General features: G+C 53.2%; 1 protein-coding gene across 2 annotated transcripts; it reads right to left on the reverse strand.

Moving 5' to 3' along the window:
* Positions 1-263: 263 nt before the first annotated feature.
* Positions 264-16,001, reverse strand: TREH (trehalase). 2 transcript variants are annotated; one of them, XM_047753783.1, is made up of 15 exons: positions 15,792-16,001; positions 5,548-5,648; positions 5,266-5,410; positions 5,095-5,182; positions 3,807-3,907; positions 3,624-3,716; positions 3,374-3,490; positions 3,155-3,277; positions 2,866-2,915; positions 2,576-2,770; positions 1,851-2,068; positions 1,460-1,571; positions 1,037-1,149; positions 721-774; positions 264-477 (listed from the first exon to the last, which is right to left on the reverse strand). In XM_047753783.1, exons 1-15 carry the CDS (start codon positions 15,878-15,880, stop codon positions 325-327), a joined length of 1,752 nt encoding a protein of 583 aa, XP_047609739.1. In that variant the 5' UTR covers positions 15,881-16,001; the 3' UTR covers positions 264-324. The 2 variants fall into 2 exon arrangements, with proteins under 2 accessions (XP_047609739.1, XP_047609740.1); XM_047753784.1 differs by lacking the exon at positions 15,792-16,001 and adding an exon at positions 7,420-7,570.
* Between the last annotated feature and the right edge of the window lie 278 nt (positions 16,002-16,279).

Here is a 16,279-nt window from a genome sequence, read left to right on the forward strand (position 1 = left end):
ATCCAAGCCACATCTGCGACCTACACCACAGCTCACAGCAACGCCGGATCCTTAACCCACTGAGCAAGGCCAGGAATCGAACCCGCAACCTCGTGGTTCCTAGTCGGATTTGTTAACCACTGCGCCATGACGGGAACTCCCCCACCATGTTAACTCCCCCACCATGACCTCCAGGTCCCTGCCTGGCTCCTACTCCAATATAACTGAGGGCTGGGCTGGGGCGGAAGGCAGGCTCTCCAGGGATAAAGGATCCAGAGGCAGGAGAAGGTAGGGACTCATGCCGAGGTTTAATTGGCAGGAGCTGGAGCCAGATGAGAAGGCCCATCACTGTGGCAGGAGGCTGAGCATGAGGCCAAGCAGAAGGGCAGCGGTGAGACAGTGGGGCTCCAGGAAAACTGTCTGGGTCCCTGAGCTCAGCCGGTCACCATAGCGGTCCAGGAGCATCAGGACCACTCCATTGGTCCAGCCAAACCCCTCCTGGAAAGAGGCAAGGTCAGTGGCAAGATCTCTGGGGAAGGCCCCCTAGTCCTTTTATGGGGCATGGGATCCCCATGTGAGGCTCTGGCCTCACCTAGCCCCAGGGGTACAGGGATCACCACCAAGGATCATCCTCCCTGGAACCCACATCCACAAAAGAAAATAAAGCCCAGAGGGGGGGAGTCATGGTCAGTTGTGGGGAAGCAGAGCCCCAAAGGTCCCTGTAGGATATGGGCCACTCACCTGAACTTCATACTCCCCTCCACCACCCGGCTGTCCACCGTTGCTGATGTCATACTGGGGACAGGAGGACAGGCTCAGGTCAGGGGCTACCCCACTCCCCCAACCCCAGGCCTCTAGGGAGCAAGAAATGGGAGCCCCTTAGGGAGAAGCTGCTCTGGCCAGCAGCTCTGACCCCTGCAGCGCCCAAGGATGGCCACCAGGCGTCGCCACGGTCCCGGCTGTGCTGGGCCTGGGCTTTGCAAAGCCTGACAGTTCCCCCCATCTCACCATGGGGAGAGGAGAGGGCCTGGAGGGCCTGGGCTCAGGGCCAGCTCACCTTCTCGTACATGGCTGACCTCCTGGAGTAGACATCAAAGTTGGTGCGGATCCAATTCTGGGCCAGCTGGAAAGCCACTTCCTGGGCTCTGGCTGAAGGAGACTTGGCCAGACCTAGACCCCAGCCCAGGCAGAGCCCCCATGACAGGGGGAGTGGGAACGAGGCCCAGTCCTCAGGCCTCCCTCCTGGAGCCTGGGGCCAAGCCGCTCTTACTCCAGGGCCCAGGTTTGGAGGGAGAGAGGGGGCCGATTCCCCTGACAGGTGGGGTGGGTGTCACGTTTGCTGAAGGAGAGGCTGAGAGAGCAGAGGAGCCAGAGAAAGGGTCCTGCATCCTTGGCTCAGAGCTCTGCAGTCCCAGGGAGGCCGGCCCTCCACTCCCTTGGGGCTGAGGCCCTGGGTCGTGCCCCATCCCTGCCTCCCTACCTCTGATGACCAGGTCCTGCAGGGGGGCCCAGGCGTTGGGGAAGTCCCACTGCTGGCCTGTCTTCCGGAGAGAGGTCGGGATTCCGTAGTGGTAGGTGAGGATCTGACTGTCCTAGAAGGTTCCAGACCTTACTGTGTAGGTGGGGGGACTGGACAGGGAGCCGTGAGCGACCACGAGCGAGGCTGGGCCCTGCTGAAGCCAGATGCTCCTTTCCTGGGCCTTCTCTTCTTGGCTCGCAGCCGCCCCCTGGTGGCTGCAGTGGGACCCGCAGGGTAAGACCCAGGGCAGAGGAGGGAGTGGCTGCCACTTGCCAGAGGTCACAGGACAAAGTCAGGGATAGAGCTGGTGGTCCTGCCTCCAGTGTAGCCACCTGCCTAGCTGCCCCCTCACCTCCAGGTATTTCAGAGCCTTGTCCACGTCGCCTGGGTCAGAGAAGCAGCCAGCCCAGAGTGGAGCGAGGTTGGATGGGTAAAACTCAAGGTTCTTCTTTCTGTTCTCAAGGTCATAGTCAAACCAGGCACCTTTCTCCTCATCCCACAGGATGTCCTTCATGGCGGCCATGCGCTGTGCTCGCAAATTTCTGTACTTCTCAGCTTGGGAGTCATTGCCTGGGGCAGCACTGCCTTTAGGCTGAGGGACAGGGCCCCCGGCCCGTGTACCCCCTGCCTCCAGGAGTCTAGTTAAGCCTCATGCTGTTGTCCTCCCCCAGGGCTGAGGGGTCCTGAGCACCATGGGGACATGCCTGTGTGGAGGGGAGCCCAGCACATTTCAGGCCTCTAGCAGCTGGAATTCCTTGAGCAAATGGCCCTGAATAGCTCCCAGGACCTGCACAGGTCTGTTCCTGGGTCTGTCCTCTCGGGAACAGATCCTGTGTGGATTCCCCTGGCTCTGAGGGGTTAAAGGGCAGCTGTCTGGGGAGAGGGAATGGAGGGGGTTTGGATGTGTGCAGTAGGGTGTCCTCTCAGTAAGGAAGGGAGGGGTGTGGCTGCTCTGGGGGTGAGGGTAAGGCCAGGGGAGCTGGAGGCCCTTCCCCCACCGGCCTACTTCCAGCTCTGCTGCCGAGGCTGAGGCAGGGACCTAAGCAGGACTAGCAGGGTCCCGCGGGCAGTGCGCACCCAGTCTGGAGTAGAAGTTGCTCATCAGCTCCTCTGCCTGGCACAGGAAGGCATTGAGATCAACCGGCACCAGTTTGCTGGTTCGGATGCTGCTGAGCGAATCAGGGTTCTGGCCTCCCACGAACCAGCGTGAAGAGAAGTCCCAGCCAGACTCGGCCCCTGCCTTGAGCTCAGCCCACAGAGCCTCGTGGTCCCCTGTGAGGACAAGGCAGCAGCAGACAGGAGCCCGGGGCCTGGTGCAACTGCAGACACCCAGGCCCATGCAGACCCATTGCTCTCCTACTGCTCACCTTCAGACAAGGTGGCTGCCAGCTCTGCGTCTTTGCTGTATGACTCTGGCCTGGCAGGAGGGGAGTAGGGCCTGGTACTGGGAGGCTCTAGGCCCTCTGTGCCTGGGCTGGGGGCCAAGTCATGCTGGCCCAGCTTCCCCAGGGGCCCACTGTCCTGGACTGCCCAGGGCTCTCAGATCACCATCTGAGAGGTGAGCCAGAGTCACCCACCCTCCCACCAGGGGAGTCCGGCCACTCAAACCAGAGTGAACACACAAGAGACTGAAGGGCTGGCCAGGCACGGCCTCACCTGGGTCCCCCATAGGGGACATGATAGCGGTTCAGGACGTAGCTCTTTCCCCCAGAGCTCACAGAGATGCTCCTGTTCTTGGTCCAAAAGTCCAACTCCAAGGCCAGGGTCTCCAGGTTGTCCCTGGGGTGGAGCCAGGCACCAGCTCAGCCCCCGCCCCGCCCCGCCCCAGGGAGCCTCAGGAAGGGGGGCGAGGGCAGCAGGGGGTGGGGTGGCCACCGGAGGAAGGCGGTGTCATTGGCCTGAGTCACGTAGCGCTCCATCATGAGGCTCAGGAGTGGGGGCTGGCTCCGCTGCAGGTAGTACACGCGGGCCCCGTTGGGGACGTGTCCGTACCTGCCGAGAACGGGGCCGCTGACACCCCTGCCCCCACTGCAACCACCCCCCCGCCCCGAGCCCAGGCAGATCCCGGCCCAAGCCCAGGGCCCTGCCCCTCCTGCACCCCGGCTGAGATGCCCGGGCCTCTTACGTCTGCACCAGGTCCAGGAAGTTCTGCAGCATGCCCTTCACTGTCCCTGGCATCTCGGACAGGAGCAGACCCTCCATCACCCAGTAGGAGTCCCTGGGGGAAGGACAGCTCAGGATCCCCCACCCCGCCTGGGACGCCCCGCTGGCCCCAGCCCCCCGACCCCCGCAGCTCTTGGCCGCTCACCAGTAATAGAACTCGACAAAGCGTCCTCCTGGCACGATGAACGGGTGACCCGAGTAGATGAGAGAGAAGCGCTCGGGGTGGTTGAGGACCTCTGGCTTCACCTGGAGTCAGGAGCGAGGGTGCGGCGAGCCCAGGGCCATGTGGAGGGGAGGCGGGAGGAGGCCGCGGGGGGCGGGGGAGGCCCTGGCAGCTGTGGGCTTTGGAGCCAGGCAGCTGGGCTTGGGTTCTGGCTCTGGGGCAGCTCTGCCGTGTGGCCTCGGTCAAGGCCAGGGCCGTGGGGAGCGTGGTCTGCTCGTGTCCCCAGCTGGCCTCTGGAGCCCCAGCAAGAGCACGAAGGTGTGCAGGAGCCACCACCGCCCAGCCTGACACCCCAGGTGCTCACCCCGCAGTGGCCATTATTAGGACCCAGCTGGGGGACCATTTTCCTGGCTCCCTGTGCCCCCGCGTCTCTGCTGCCACCACGAGGCCAGACCCAGAGGATGAGGGCCCCAGGCTATCTGGCCGGGGTGTGGCTGAGAGCACCTTTCCCCAGTGAGGCGGGTGTGGTGAATGGGCTGAGGGAGAGCAGGCAGGCCCCGAGGGGGGTGGCTGTGTCCACATCAGGTGTGTTCTCGCTTCATCCCCTCCCAGTTCTATGCCAGTGAGGTGGGTTTAGTGGGGAGCAGGTCAGCCTGTCCGTGATTTGAAGGGGAATAAAGGGGCTCGAGATCGTTCCCACTGGGTGAGGGGCTGGGTGAGGATGTGGCCCAGGCTGGCCCAGGAGCCTGGAGCACTGCCCCATGCCAGCTGGTGCCAGGGCCCTGGGGGCCAGGCCAGAGGACGGGTGCTGTATAGCCTTGGGCAAGCTGCTGCCCTCTCTGAGCCTCGGATGAAGGAGAGAAAGTGTGTACCAGACTGTGCTGAGCCCAGGGATGGACCCCGATCGGCAGTGGCAGAGGCCTGGCCCGAGGAGCTCGGGGAAGAGGGAAGCCAGCCAGCAGGGGAGTGAGGGAGTGAACACAGTCAGGCACGTGGTGTAAAGGGCCGGGCCGGGCAGCCTGGGGGTGGAGGACAGGCTAGGTTTGCCTGGGGGAGGACAGGGGGGGCTCAAAGGAAGAGGGGAGGAGTTAGAAGTAGATGCTGCCCTGCTCCCTCCGAAATTCCTTCTAGAGTTTCTGTTCAAGGACCCTCGAGGTGGGAGTTGTATTTTCGGAAAACATGTCCCAATCTCTGCTGTAGGGACAGTGAAGGCCCCAAATGGGCTCCCCTCCCACCCCATCTCCCCTGGCCAGACCCAGGGCCCTGATACCTTCTTTCCCAGCTTCTTCCACAGCTGGTGCAGCTGCCCTGCCCAGGCTCGCAGCTTGGGGTCCAAGATCTTCTGCAGAAACTGGGGGCTGGAAGAGCGCCGGGACCACAGGTTTCAGGGAGGCAGCGCTGGGTGAAGGGCCCTCTGCTGTGCCCACGTCCAGGGCTGTACCTGTCTTTCCAGTCCTCGGGGGTCCAGGGCTGCAGCTCCTGCCCCACAGCCTGGAAGTGTTCTCGGATGAAATCCTGCAGCTCCTGCTGGGGGATGCTGAAGTTGTGGGCCTGGGCCAGCTCGCTGAAGCGCTGTAGTACCTGGTCTGGGGAATAGGCAGCAGGGAGGGGTCAGCAGGACCTCAGGGGTCCCCCCCCTGATCAGAGGCCCCTCTCTGCCTGGTCTTACCCCCTACCTTTTGGTGGAAGGTTCAGGAGAAGGTGGGGCCCCCAGGTGTCTCACCTGGAGCTACGGACAATGGCATATCCACAAATTGCTTATCATCCTGGTAGAGCCTGGCCATCTGAACTTGGCGCAGGAGCTCCCCGTGGCAGTAAATCTGGCTGCAGAGACATTTGGGGAGGGGAGGGTCACCCCCATCAGGGGAGAAGAAAACAAGAGTCTGGGGCATGTTCGCTGGAGGGGATGAGGGCTGTGCGTGTGCATGCGTGTGCATGTGCACGTGTAGAAGGGGTTTGTGGTGGTGGTGACCTGCAGGGCTGAGAGAACAAAGAGGGTCCTTGTGCAATAAAGGACCTAAACAACTGCCTGGCCCCACCCCCCTTGTTAATTTGAAACAGGAGAGAAAACCTGGTGGACCAGAGGAGCTTGGCACTTAATCTGTGACATGTTAGATGGGATGGGCCGGTTCTCTGCACAGTGGCTCTGTGTGGACCCAACCGCAAGGGCTTGTGGCAAAACCCTGTGAGTTGGACCCAGTGGCAATGGCTCAGATTTTGGACCAGAAAGTTTCCATGTGAAACCACCTCTATGACTGAAGGACACAAAGTATTCTTGAAACCACCGTGATGGGTTATGTCAGAGAAACACTCTGATACAGAAGGTAGGGCCCTGCACGTTCCTTAATGAAATGGGGGTGGTTTATGCAAGGACATCGTAGTTGAGGAATGCACGGAGGTGCTCATCGTGTTTAGGGGTAGGTGGCTGCTTTTCCTGCAGGGCTGACTTGGGAAGCAGCTGATGAGCCCCCAGCAGGTGCCCTGTGAATAGTTTCCTATTGACCAACAAAAAGCCACTGGGTTTACTGAAGGCGCTTCCAAAGTGGACAGACAGTATCTTGTTTGGAAGGCCACTGCACTCTGCTGCCTGATGGAAATGTTTTAAAAAGGTAAGAACAGGAGTTCCCGTCGTGGCTCAGTGGTTAATGAATCCGACTAGGAACCATGAGGTTGCGGGTTCCATCCCTGGCCTTGCTCAGTGGATTAAGGATCCGGCGTTGCCGTGAGCTGTGGTGTAGGTTGCAGACGCGGCTCAGATCCCAAGTTGCTGTGGCTCTGGTGTAGGCCGGTGGCTACAGCTCCGATTCGACCCCTGGCCTGGAAACCTCCATATGCCTTGGGAGCGGCTCTAGAAAAGACAAAGGAAAAAAAAAAAAAAAAAAAGGTAAGAACAAGCCAGCTTGGTGGGCTGAATTTCGAGCTGTTTCCCTGCAGTGGTGGAAGAATTGAACGACGAAAGTCCCTGGGTCTGGGTTTTTCCCATGGCGAGTGGCCTGGCAGATGGGCAGTGAAAGCTGTACTCTTAAAGGGAAGCCCGTGTGGGGCATAACCCCAAGGAAATCACTGTGAGAACTTAAAGGGCACATGAAGGTAGCTTTGCACACCTGGTTGTAGATTAAAATCCTTAAAATACTATAAAATACTATATGGTGATAGAAGACACTCTGCCAGGTGGACAGTCCATAGCTCCAATGCCAGGCGAAGACACATCACAACAAATGTGTGTGTAGCTCCTCAGAGCAGTGCTCGATGGAGAATTGGAACAGGCAGTTGAAACGTTTGTGGTCTAAAATGGGGAGAGAGAGAGCAGAGTTCCCATCGTGGCACAGCGGAAATGAATCTAACTAGGAACCATGAGGTTGCAGGTTCAATCCATGGCCTCACTTAGTGAGTTAAGGATCCGGCATTGCCATGAGCTGTGGTATAAGTCACAGAGGCAGCTTGGATCTGGTGTTGCTGTGGTTCTGGCATAGGCTGGCAGCTGTAGCTTTGATTGGACCCCTAGCCTAGGAACCTCCATATGCCGCGAGTGCGGCCCTAAAAAGCAAACAAATAAAATGGGAAGAGAGAAAGCCCTGAGGGCTGGCTTACACACCTTCAAAGTGTGTGCTCAATCCAGCATGATGCGGCCCAGGAAGGTCCCCCCTGGATAGATTCCTCTGCTTCTCTGGGGGATCTGGGGAGACGGGGTGTGCGAGGTTGCTGGTGGTATGGTACAGATCTCTGCTACATCATCTCAGCTTCCTCTTCCTGCCAAAACAGTGGTCCCAGGACTGCAATGTTGGTACCAGAAACAGAAATGATCCTGAAGCAAGAAACTCTTCTACCTATTATTTAATTTTTTGTGATAGGATTCTCAAGGGCCTTTTGGGGAGGGTTGTGCCTACACCCACCCTGGCTAGATAGGGGCCGTCAGTGAATGCAGCTGGACTGCCCAGGGGTAGGAATAGCCCCCTATGTGAATGGGAGGGGTGGGGAGGGAGGCACTTGCAAGATTGGTATAGTGGCCAAACCTAACGTCTGTTCTAAAGGTGGAAAGGTTTAGTATCAATCAAATGGAGACAAATGGTGAGAAGGAGAAATGGTAGTTCAGGGTAAAGGGCTGCACAAAAGGGAACGAAGTGAAAACGGGACATCCTACCTTTCCCTGGTGCCTGCAGGGAGGCTCAGAGATAGAGGTTAATATTGTCTTTAGCACAGGTAGGCCAGGTGCCTGCAATGGTGACACCATGTGTTTGCCACGCCCACCGCCTTTGGAACCTGGCAAAGTTGAATGGAAGCCTGCACACCTGGGTGGTGTCGCCCTGGGGGACATCTTGGTCTTGGGATACGATGCTGAGCTGGACTAGTTACTGACAACTGAGGGAACTCTAGAATGTGCCAGGGTTTTTTGACGCTAAGTTTCCAGGTCATACCTACCATGAAGGATGTCATTTGGGAAGGAATTTCTGGGAACTACTCTGTAGTCTCTGGGCTGTGTGGTTTACTACTTCTGGCAGACTAATGGCTGTGGAACCAAAAACCTTGATAATCTAATGCTTAGAAAGGTCCCTCGTCTTAATGGACAAAATATAGCAATGGCACCCCCAACATGTCATAATGCGCTGTGTGCACAAAGGCAGATCACCCTTGCTTTTGTGGACAGAAAGCTATTAAACATAATGGAAAGAAGGGGTTTCTTATGGGATTAAAGCAATAGGCATCACATGGTACATCCAGCTTCTTCTGGGGAATAGCCTCATCCTGAAATGAGGACCACTACGGGAGGCCTAATGGCAAACTCAAATTACATCTAGGTGTGACTACCACTTAACTAGTTCTAGCATGGGGGACCCACCACTCTTGCCTTTAATATACAATGGTGACGCATGCATGGTGGATCAGATAATGAGACAGGAAAGGGCTATGGGGAAGGTAAGTGCCCCACATTGGGGAGCAAACTGGATTTGCTTTTAATGGGGAGGGGCATTCAGAGGAAAGATATTTATTAATTAGAATAAGCAGATTAGAAGGAGATCTCTTCCAGGAGGAAAGCAAAGGATGGGAATCAGCCTTGGAAAGATGATGAGGCTTTAGTGAGGTGGTTCAGGCCAAGAGAACAAATAATGCTGAGTCATGCTAGGGCCCAGCCCTGGGAAAAGGCTCATATCCTCACCCATAGGGCCTCTCGACTGTTTTAATTAACTAAATTAGGAGACCGAGTTAAAGCCTCTTCAGAATGTAATATCAATGGGAAATGACTGGCTGACTGAGGCCAAAGTAGCCATAGGGCCATGGCCCACCATGCTAGCTAGAAGCCTAAGGGACACCCCGTGGGAATCTTATGGGCCTGCAAACCTTGCAAAGTTCTCTGAGACTCTTGTATTTTACATTGATGTACTATGACTCCCCTTGCTCCAAGAATAGATCAGAAGAAGAGGTAATCTATAGTATAATTAGCAAGGATAGGAACCGTGTCTGTCATAGGAAGGAGGTGGGCCCTGCTCTCCTACAGCACACGATGGAAACCAGTCTCAGACCAGAATGTGAACTGAGACAGGGTGACTGGATTTGCCTCCAACTGACCTGGGACCCAGAAATAACAAACAACATTTACAAATCATGGCCATTTACAGTGATGCCTATCCATAATAGTATATAGTGTATGTGAAAGGTTTGATTCCACGGGGAAGGCATAGAAAAATACCTCTATTTCTTACAGATTTGTTCTGTAGTGAAATTGAATTATACTACAATCATACTAGGCTATGGTGTAACACGGATATTGTTGGTACGATTCAACTACATGGTGTAACTAAGCCATATGGTAATACTGATATTGCTGATTAAGTATATTGGGAGATTGAGTTAGGCTTCTGCAGAAGGTAAAACCAGTAGGAAATGACCAGCTTGAGGAAGAACTAGATTTAGCTAATTTCTAGGCTAAGTAGTTCTGCACAAGTTTATTGTAAGATACAAATAGCAGCAGATCAAGGAGGGAAGTGAATTAACCAAATCACTACAAAAATGTGGAAATGTGTGTAAAAGCTCTATAGGCCAAGTTAGTTGTTACTTTTAAGTCTATCTGTAGTTAGCACTGGCTCCTTTCAATGTCAGCCATAGTCATACTATTGTCATTTCTATTATATAATTTGTGTGTGGGGGCCTTTTTTTTTAATTTTAGGGCCACATCTGTGGCATATGGAGATTCCCAGGCTAGGGGTCGAATTGGAGCTATAGCTACTGGCCTACACCACAGCCATGGCAATACCAGATCTGAGCCACGTCTGAAACCTATACCACAGCTCACAGCAACACTGGGTCCTTAACCCACTGAGTGAGGCCAGGGAGTGAACCCCCATCCTCATGGATACTAGCTGGGTTCAAACCCCACTGAGCCACAATGGGAACTTCCATATTGTCGTATCTACTATATAATTGCTGTACTAAATGCAGATGCTCAGACAGATATGGTGGTTTTGCTGGTAAAAGAGCCTATGTCAAGAGCCAGAGGGGTGGTGAACTGAATTCAGTTCTGATGCTGACCACCTGGAGCTAGGGCGGGCTCCACAGGTATAAGGGGCAAGGCTCTAATAAAACTGCCTCACTCAGTTCATTTCTACAAGACATATAGAGTGAGGTCTGGGAGGGTCCTGAATACAGAGCTTCTGTATCCTCTCCCTGTGGAATCAGGATGAATCACCCTCCTGGCACATCAAAGGGTCCACCAAATAGGGGGTTCCACTGATCTTTGGTGTCCAGAATTTTTATTGGGGTATCATTACATAGGTTTGATTGATTGAAGCATTGGCCATGTGATTGAGCTCATTCTCCCACTCCCCTCTCCTCCCTGAAGGTTGAGCTGATATCATGTAGGTCCAAAGCCCCAACCCTCTAATTGCTTAGTCTTTCTATCACCCTGAGCCATCTCATTGGCATGTACTATGGGGCACGACCCATCTAGGGGTTCACCACAAGTCATCCCATTGACAGACTATCAGAGCCCACCCTCAGTATCCTTCCTAGCACTTTGCAAATTCCGAAAGCTCAGAGGTTATGTCCCAGGAAACCAAGTCAAGGACAGACAAATTCTTTGTTACACAATAAGCCCCCTACCCCTGCTCTTTGGCCATGGGCTCCTTACAGCAAAGCAGCCATACCTGTTTGAGTATGTACTTTTGATGTAGCATTTATATAGCAGAAAAAGCAATAGTATCAACACAAATATACCCAACGTAGCTAGTATAGGGTAGGGATAGAAGGCTTTAACTCAATTTCCCAATTTGACCATTAATACTATAATCTAACCATTAATGCCCATGTTTATCACGTCACACAATGATAGATATAACCTAAAAATACAAGTCAAAAGATGTTGGCACATCATTAGAGTTCCATACAATCAGTAATAATTAGTCTAGTCCATCATCAGATCACATACCCAAAATATCTCCCAGGGCGAGGATACCCAGTTTTGCAGACGTACATTCGATCTTGTCGGATTCCAAAGTAGGAATGGTCTCAGCAATACATCGTTTCACCCTTTCAGGGATCTGGTATAACTGAGCTAAGAGGCACTATCATTTTTGTTCTAAGTCTTTTTAAAGTGTTAATGTAATAGTTTCCTTCACAGCACTTGTTGCTAATCTCTTCTTTTATTCCTTTACCTCAGGACTACTTGTCCTTCTCTCCATTTATATTCAGAATTTTCCAGTTTTGGAAAGATTGTTAGATTTGGCTACTGGGTTGGTCTGGATTGCAGGCAGCAGTACTGGTTTGGCAGATGCCTCCTGGCAGCCACTCCCTCCCATTCGTATGGATTAGTGTTACATAGGTACAGGATGAGAGGGGCTGTTCCCATCACTAGGCATGAGTTAGGGCTAAATACAGATGCATCACTAACAATCCCAGTTGAGCCACATGGGATGAAGGCAACCATCCCATCAGGTCATTAGGAATTCTGACATGATGGTTTAAAGCTATAGTTACATTTTCTTGCTTAGGAATCACTCCTGCTTCTGGCACTTCTAGCTGCAGTCTTGGTCCTGGGAACACTGTTTCTTTCAGGTAGAAAAAAGAAAATTTAAGTGATGTGGGGAAGAAAGAAAAAGTATAGTTGAACCATTGCTCCAAGGATGAAAGTACATTTCTTGGTCTGAAGAGATGTTCATGCAGTTGTCCAGATTGATGCCATATATAATCTGTTCTGGTCCTTTTTACAGTATTTTGAGCATTTACCATTGTCTACTTCCCATGGGGGGAATTGTAATGGAACCCAACATCCTCTCCACCCCCTCTTCCCTAGATTCCCCTACAAAAACCAGTCGAATCCATCTAGTAGGGACACTCCCTTGATCCCCCTCATGTTGAGTGTGATCACACTTTCATGAAGGTATTTAAGCCAGAACTTTGTACCTATATCTCCTCTGATTTAGACAACCAACCTTTGCAACTCTCTATTAAACCATTGCTCCAAGGATGAAAGTACGTTCCTTGGTCTGAAGAGATGTTCATGCAGTTGTCCAGATTGATGCCATATATTCTGTTCTGGTCCTTTTTACAGTATTTTGAGCATTTACCACTTGGTATGCAAAACCCAGTCCAGAGTAAGTGCCTGTTTTTGTCAGGACCCATTTGTAACCTCCTGGGTCTTCCAGCATCAGTCATCATCTTGCCAGCTATGTGCCTGTCCTTTCCCCCAGGGAATCTGCCCCACAGTCATCTGTAGTCTGTGTCTCTTGCTGGAAGATAGAAGAGTTCTTAGTGACATTTTCTGCTAGAGGGTACAAATGGAATATAGCTAGATTCAGCCCATCTCTGCAGTGCTGCAGCCTCCCAACGTCAATCAGGTTATGAACCCAAGAGGCTACCTCATGCGAACACACGGAGATAACTCACTTGCTGGCTCCAGTTACCTTTCAATATAGGAAGAGGATTCTGATGGGCATCAGTGTGTTCTACTTGAATGCGTTATTCAAATTCCCATAGTGATTTCCATAGGATCATGCCACAAAAGAGCACTGTTTTCATAGACGGATTTTCCATTGTCCTTCTGCCCACATATGGCCAGACCATTGACTATTGACCAAGAATAGGCAAAAACCCACATGCAGTGGCAAACAGTCTGCAGTTCAGCCCACCAAGATGATTTGGTTTGATCTCCTTTGATGAGAGTGGCAATCTTCCCAACAGTATGTTGCATGTTCAGCTAGGAACTGCCACCCATAAACCAAGCAGCTCTTTGTTGGTCAATCAAGAGCTGTATATAGGGCACTGCCCAAGTGGCAATAGAATCCGGCAGCTCCTCAGGTGATTCCAAAGTTAGTCCTGGGGGAAAAGACTCTACCTGCTCTTGAATACACCAAGAAACTGCATTCTCCCAGTTGCATGTTCATGGATAAACCATTTCCTGCATAAAACATTTCCATTTTATTGTGGAACTCTTCCGGGCACTGTCCTCCCTCTTAAAGCATTTCTCCAGTATCACCAAGATATTATGGGTATTTCGGGTGTCAGGATTATCTTATGACCTTCAACCATAGGGGCAGCTTCAATTAATATCTGATAGCAAGCTAGCAATTGCCTCTCAAATGGAAATGATTTAGTCCAAAGTCTCAGCAATCGTGCTGGGTGGCACCCAAAGGTTTTTGCTGGAAGTCCCAGGCTATGCTTCCCAGAAGGCTACACTCTGTGTGGACTCAGCTGATCTTATTTTTCCCACTTGGAACATCCAACTAATGTTGCTTGATGTATGGATTGACACACTCTCTGTTTTTTACTGCTAGAGAATGGAAACGTTCCCCAGTCAGGCATAGTATCCGTCCCTGTAATACATTCAGGGAAAATAGATGCAATCCCTTCACATTAGAACTGTTCAAACACAAGAGTTCCCATCGTGGCACAGCGGAAACGAATCTGACTAGGAACCATGAGGCTGCGGGTTTGATCCCTGGCCTTGCTCAGTGGGTTAAGGATCTGCTGTTGCTGTGAGCTGTAGTGTAGGTCGCAGACGTGTCTTGGATCTGGTGTTGCTGTGGCTGTGGCATAGGCCGGTAGCTGTAGCTCTGATTGGACCTGTAGCCTGGGAAACTCCATATGCCATGGATTTGGCCCTAAAAAGACAAGAAGAAGAAGAAGAAGAAGAAGAAGAAGAGGAAGAGGAGGAAGAGGAGGAAGAGGAGGAAGAGGAGGAAGAGGAGGAAGAAGAAGGAGAAGGAGAAGGAGAAGGAGAAGGAGAAGGAGAAGGAGAAGGAGAAGAAGAAGAAGAAGAAGAAAGAAGAAGAAGAATTCAAACACACCACTTTTCACCCAAACTTTCATCCTAGTCACATCAACCCTTGCGTTCCTGACTGTGGCGGTGTTCGGGCGTGAGCAGGTTTTGCTTTGCAGTGACAGGCAGGGTAAGTGTTCCCCATCAGTCATGATGGTCATTCCCGTAAAACATTTGGTTGAAGGAGGAACAACCGCTTGACAGAAAGCTTGTTTAAACATTCCATTTTTTTCTTTTTCTTCCTCTTTTTCTTTCTTTCTTTCTTCCTCCCTCCTTCCTTCTTTCTTTCTCTCCCTTTCTTTCCTCCCTTCCCTTTTTTTTTTGGTCTTTTTGCTATTTCTTGGGCCGCTCCCGCGGCATATGGAGATTCCCAGGCTAGGGGTCGAATCGGAGCTGTAGCCACCGGCCTACGCCACAGCCACAGCAACGCTGGATCCGAGCCGCGTCTGCAACCACACCACAGCTCACGGCAACGCCGGATCGTCAACCCACTGAGCAAGGGCAGGGACCGAACCCGCAACCTCATGGTTCCTAGTCGGATTCGTTAACCACTGCGCCACGACGGGAACTCCTCCTCCCTTCCTTCCTTCCTCTCCTCCCCCTTTCCCTTCCCCTCCTTCTCTTTTACTTCTTCTTCTTCTTTTTCTTTTTTTCCTGCTTTTTAGGGCCACACTGTGGCATGTGGAAACTCCCAGGCTAGGAGTCAAATCGGAGCAGCAGCTGCAGGCCACAATCACGGCCACAGCCACAGCTACAGCAACGCGGAATCTGGGCTCTTCTGTGACCTGCACCACAGCTCACGGCAACGCCCCGGGCCCCTCTTCCCTGGAGCTCCCCTCTCCCCCAAGCTTTTTCCGCTCCTGCCCCAACCGCACAGACCTTCTTCCTGATCTTTGACCAGCAACCTCAGAGCCTCTGCCCCGCAGCTCCCATGTCTGGCCCGTCTTCTCTCAGATCTGCACTCAGAGGTTTCCTTCTACAGTTCAGCCTGATCATCCCCTTCCCTCCCCATCCTGTCCCAAACACCCTCTGCTCACCCCATCAGCGGCTCTTGAATTTCATTTTCCTTTTAATTGTACTTCTATCACCGTTGAACCACTATTATTAGTTTTCTTACTTGTTATGTAACAATAACCCTGCGTGCACGGGCCTCCCTGCTCCTGTTCACTGCTGCAGCCCTAGGGGCACAATGAGAGCTCAATAAATCCCTGTTGAATGAGGAGTGGGCAGGGCCCTGTGAGTCCAGGAGGCAGGACAGGGTCTCTTATCTCTATTATTTTGAGATGGAACCTATGGCTCTAGAAAGAGGTTTGATTTGCCCTTGGTTACAGACATCAGAGGTTAAACCCACGAACTCTTTTCAGGCCCTTACACCCCCTCTCACATCCAGGCTGGGGAAATGGAGTAGGAAGTTTCCTAGAACAATCCTGAGAACAGGCCTGCACAGTTCAAAGAGCGGCTGGGAGGAGGGCCAGAGGGAGAGAAGGTTCAGGCCTCCTTGTGCAGCAGGCTCCCGGACGGTGCCCAGGCCAGCCTCAGGCCGCTCCCTTGTTTCCCACCGTGGGAGGTGCAGGGCTGGGACCAGAGCCTGCCACACAAGGAAACCTAATTTCTTTCCCTTCTTCCGCTCTGCAGGGCTGACCCCGAGCACTTGAATTCTCACCCCAACCTTCCAGAGCCAGCCTTCCCGCCCCATCCCCAGCCTTTTCCATTCCTACCTCTCACAGGGTGGGGGCAGGGCCTCCCAGGACCCCAGCCCCAGCCCCAGCAGAAGCAGCAGGTGCAGCCCCCAGGTCCTCCTCTGCATGGTGGCAGTGGCTGCGGCCAAATGAGGAAGCCAGGCACCTCCTGCTTGCTGGGGCGCAGCCTGGCCCGCCTGCCTACCCAGGACAGCCAAAGTCCAGGACTGAGGCGTGGCCGCCGGAGGGGATGTGTGCCCACTCCGCACACAGCCCGCTTGCCACTCCTGCAAGCTTGCCACTCCACTCAGCTCGCAGAAGCCACCCACGCCCCCAGCTTTGTTCTTTTCCTTCTCTGCTGTTTCTCAGCCGCAGCTGGTGCCTCTTCTCAGGCCCTTCCCTCACAGTCAAGGTGGGGGCGGGGGAATGGGACGAAATTAGGCCACACATCTGTGACCCAGGTGCCGGTTGCTTGGATGGACCTGAGACCACCACCTCAGCGGGTTATCTTTTCCTTTAGCATTTCA

This window comes from Phacochoerus africanus, chromosome 11 (genome assembly GCF_016906955.1).
Source record: "Phacochoerus africanus isolate WHEZ1 chromosome 11, ROS_Pafr_v1, whole genome shotgun sequence".
Taxonomy (NCBI): domain Eukaryota; kingdom Metazoa; phylum Chordata; class Mammalia; order Artiodactyla; family Suidae; genus Phacochoerus; species Phacochoerus africanus.

Bases quoted from the DNA above. Each gene is read 5' to 3' on its own strand.
- TREH (XM_047753783.1), bottom strand. From the start codon at position 15,880: ATGCAGAGGAGGACCTGGGGGCTGCACCTGCTGCTTCTGCTGGGGCTG. The intron at 3,491-3,623 runs GTAAGAGGCCCG...CGTTCTCGGCAG, and splicing joins TTCCTGGACCTGGTGCAGAC to GTACGGACACGTCCCCAACG. The intron at 2,069-2,575 runs GTGCGCACTGCC...GTGCTGCCCCAG, and splicing joins CAACTTCTACTCCAGACTGG to GCAATGACTCCCAAGCTGAG.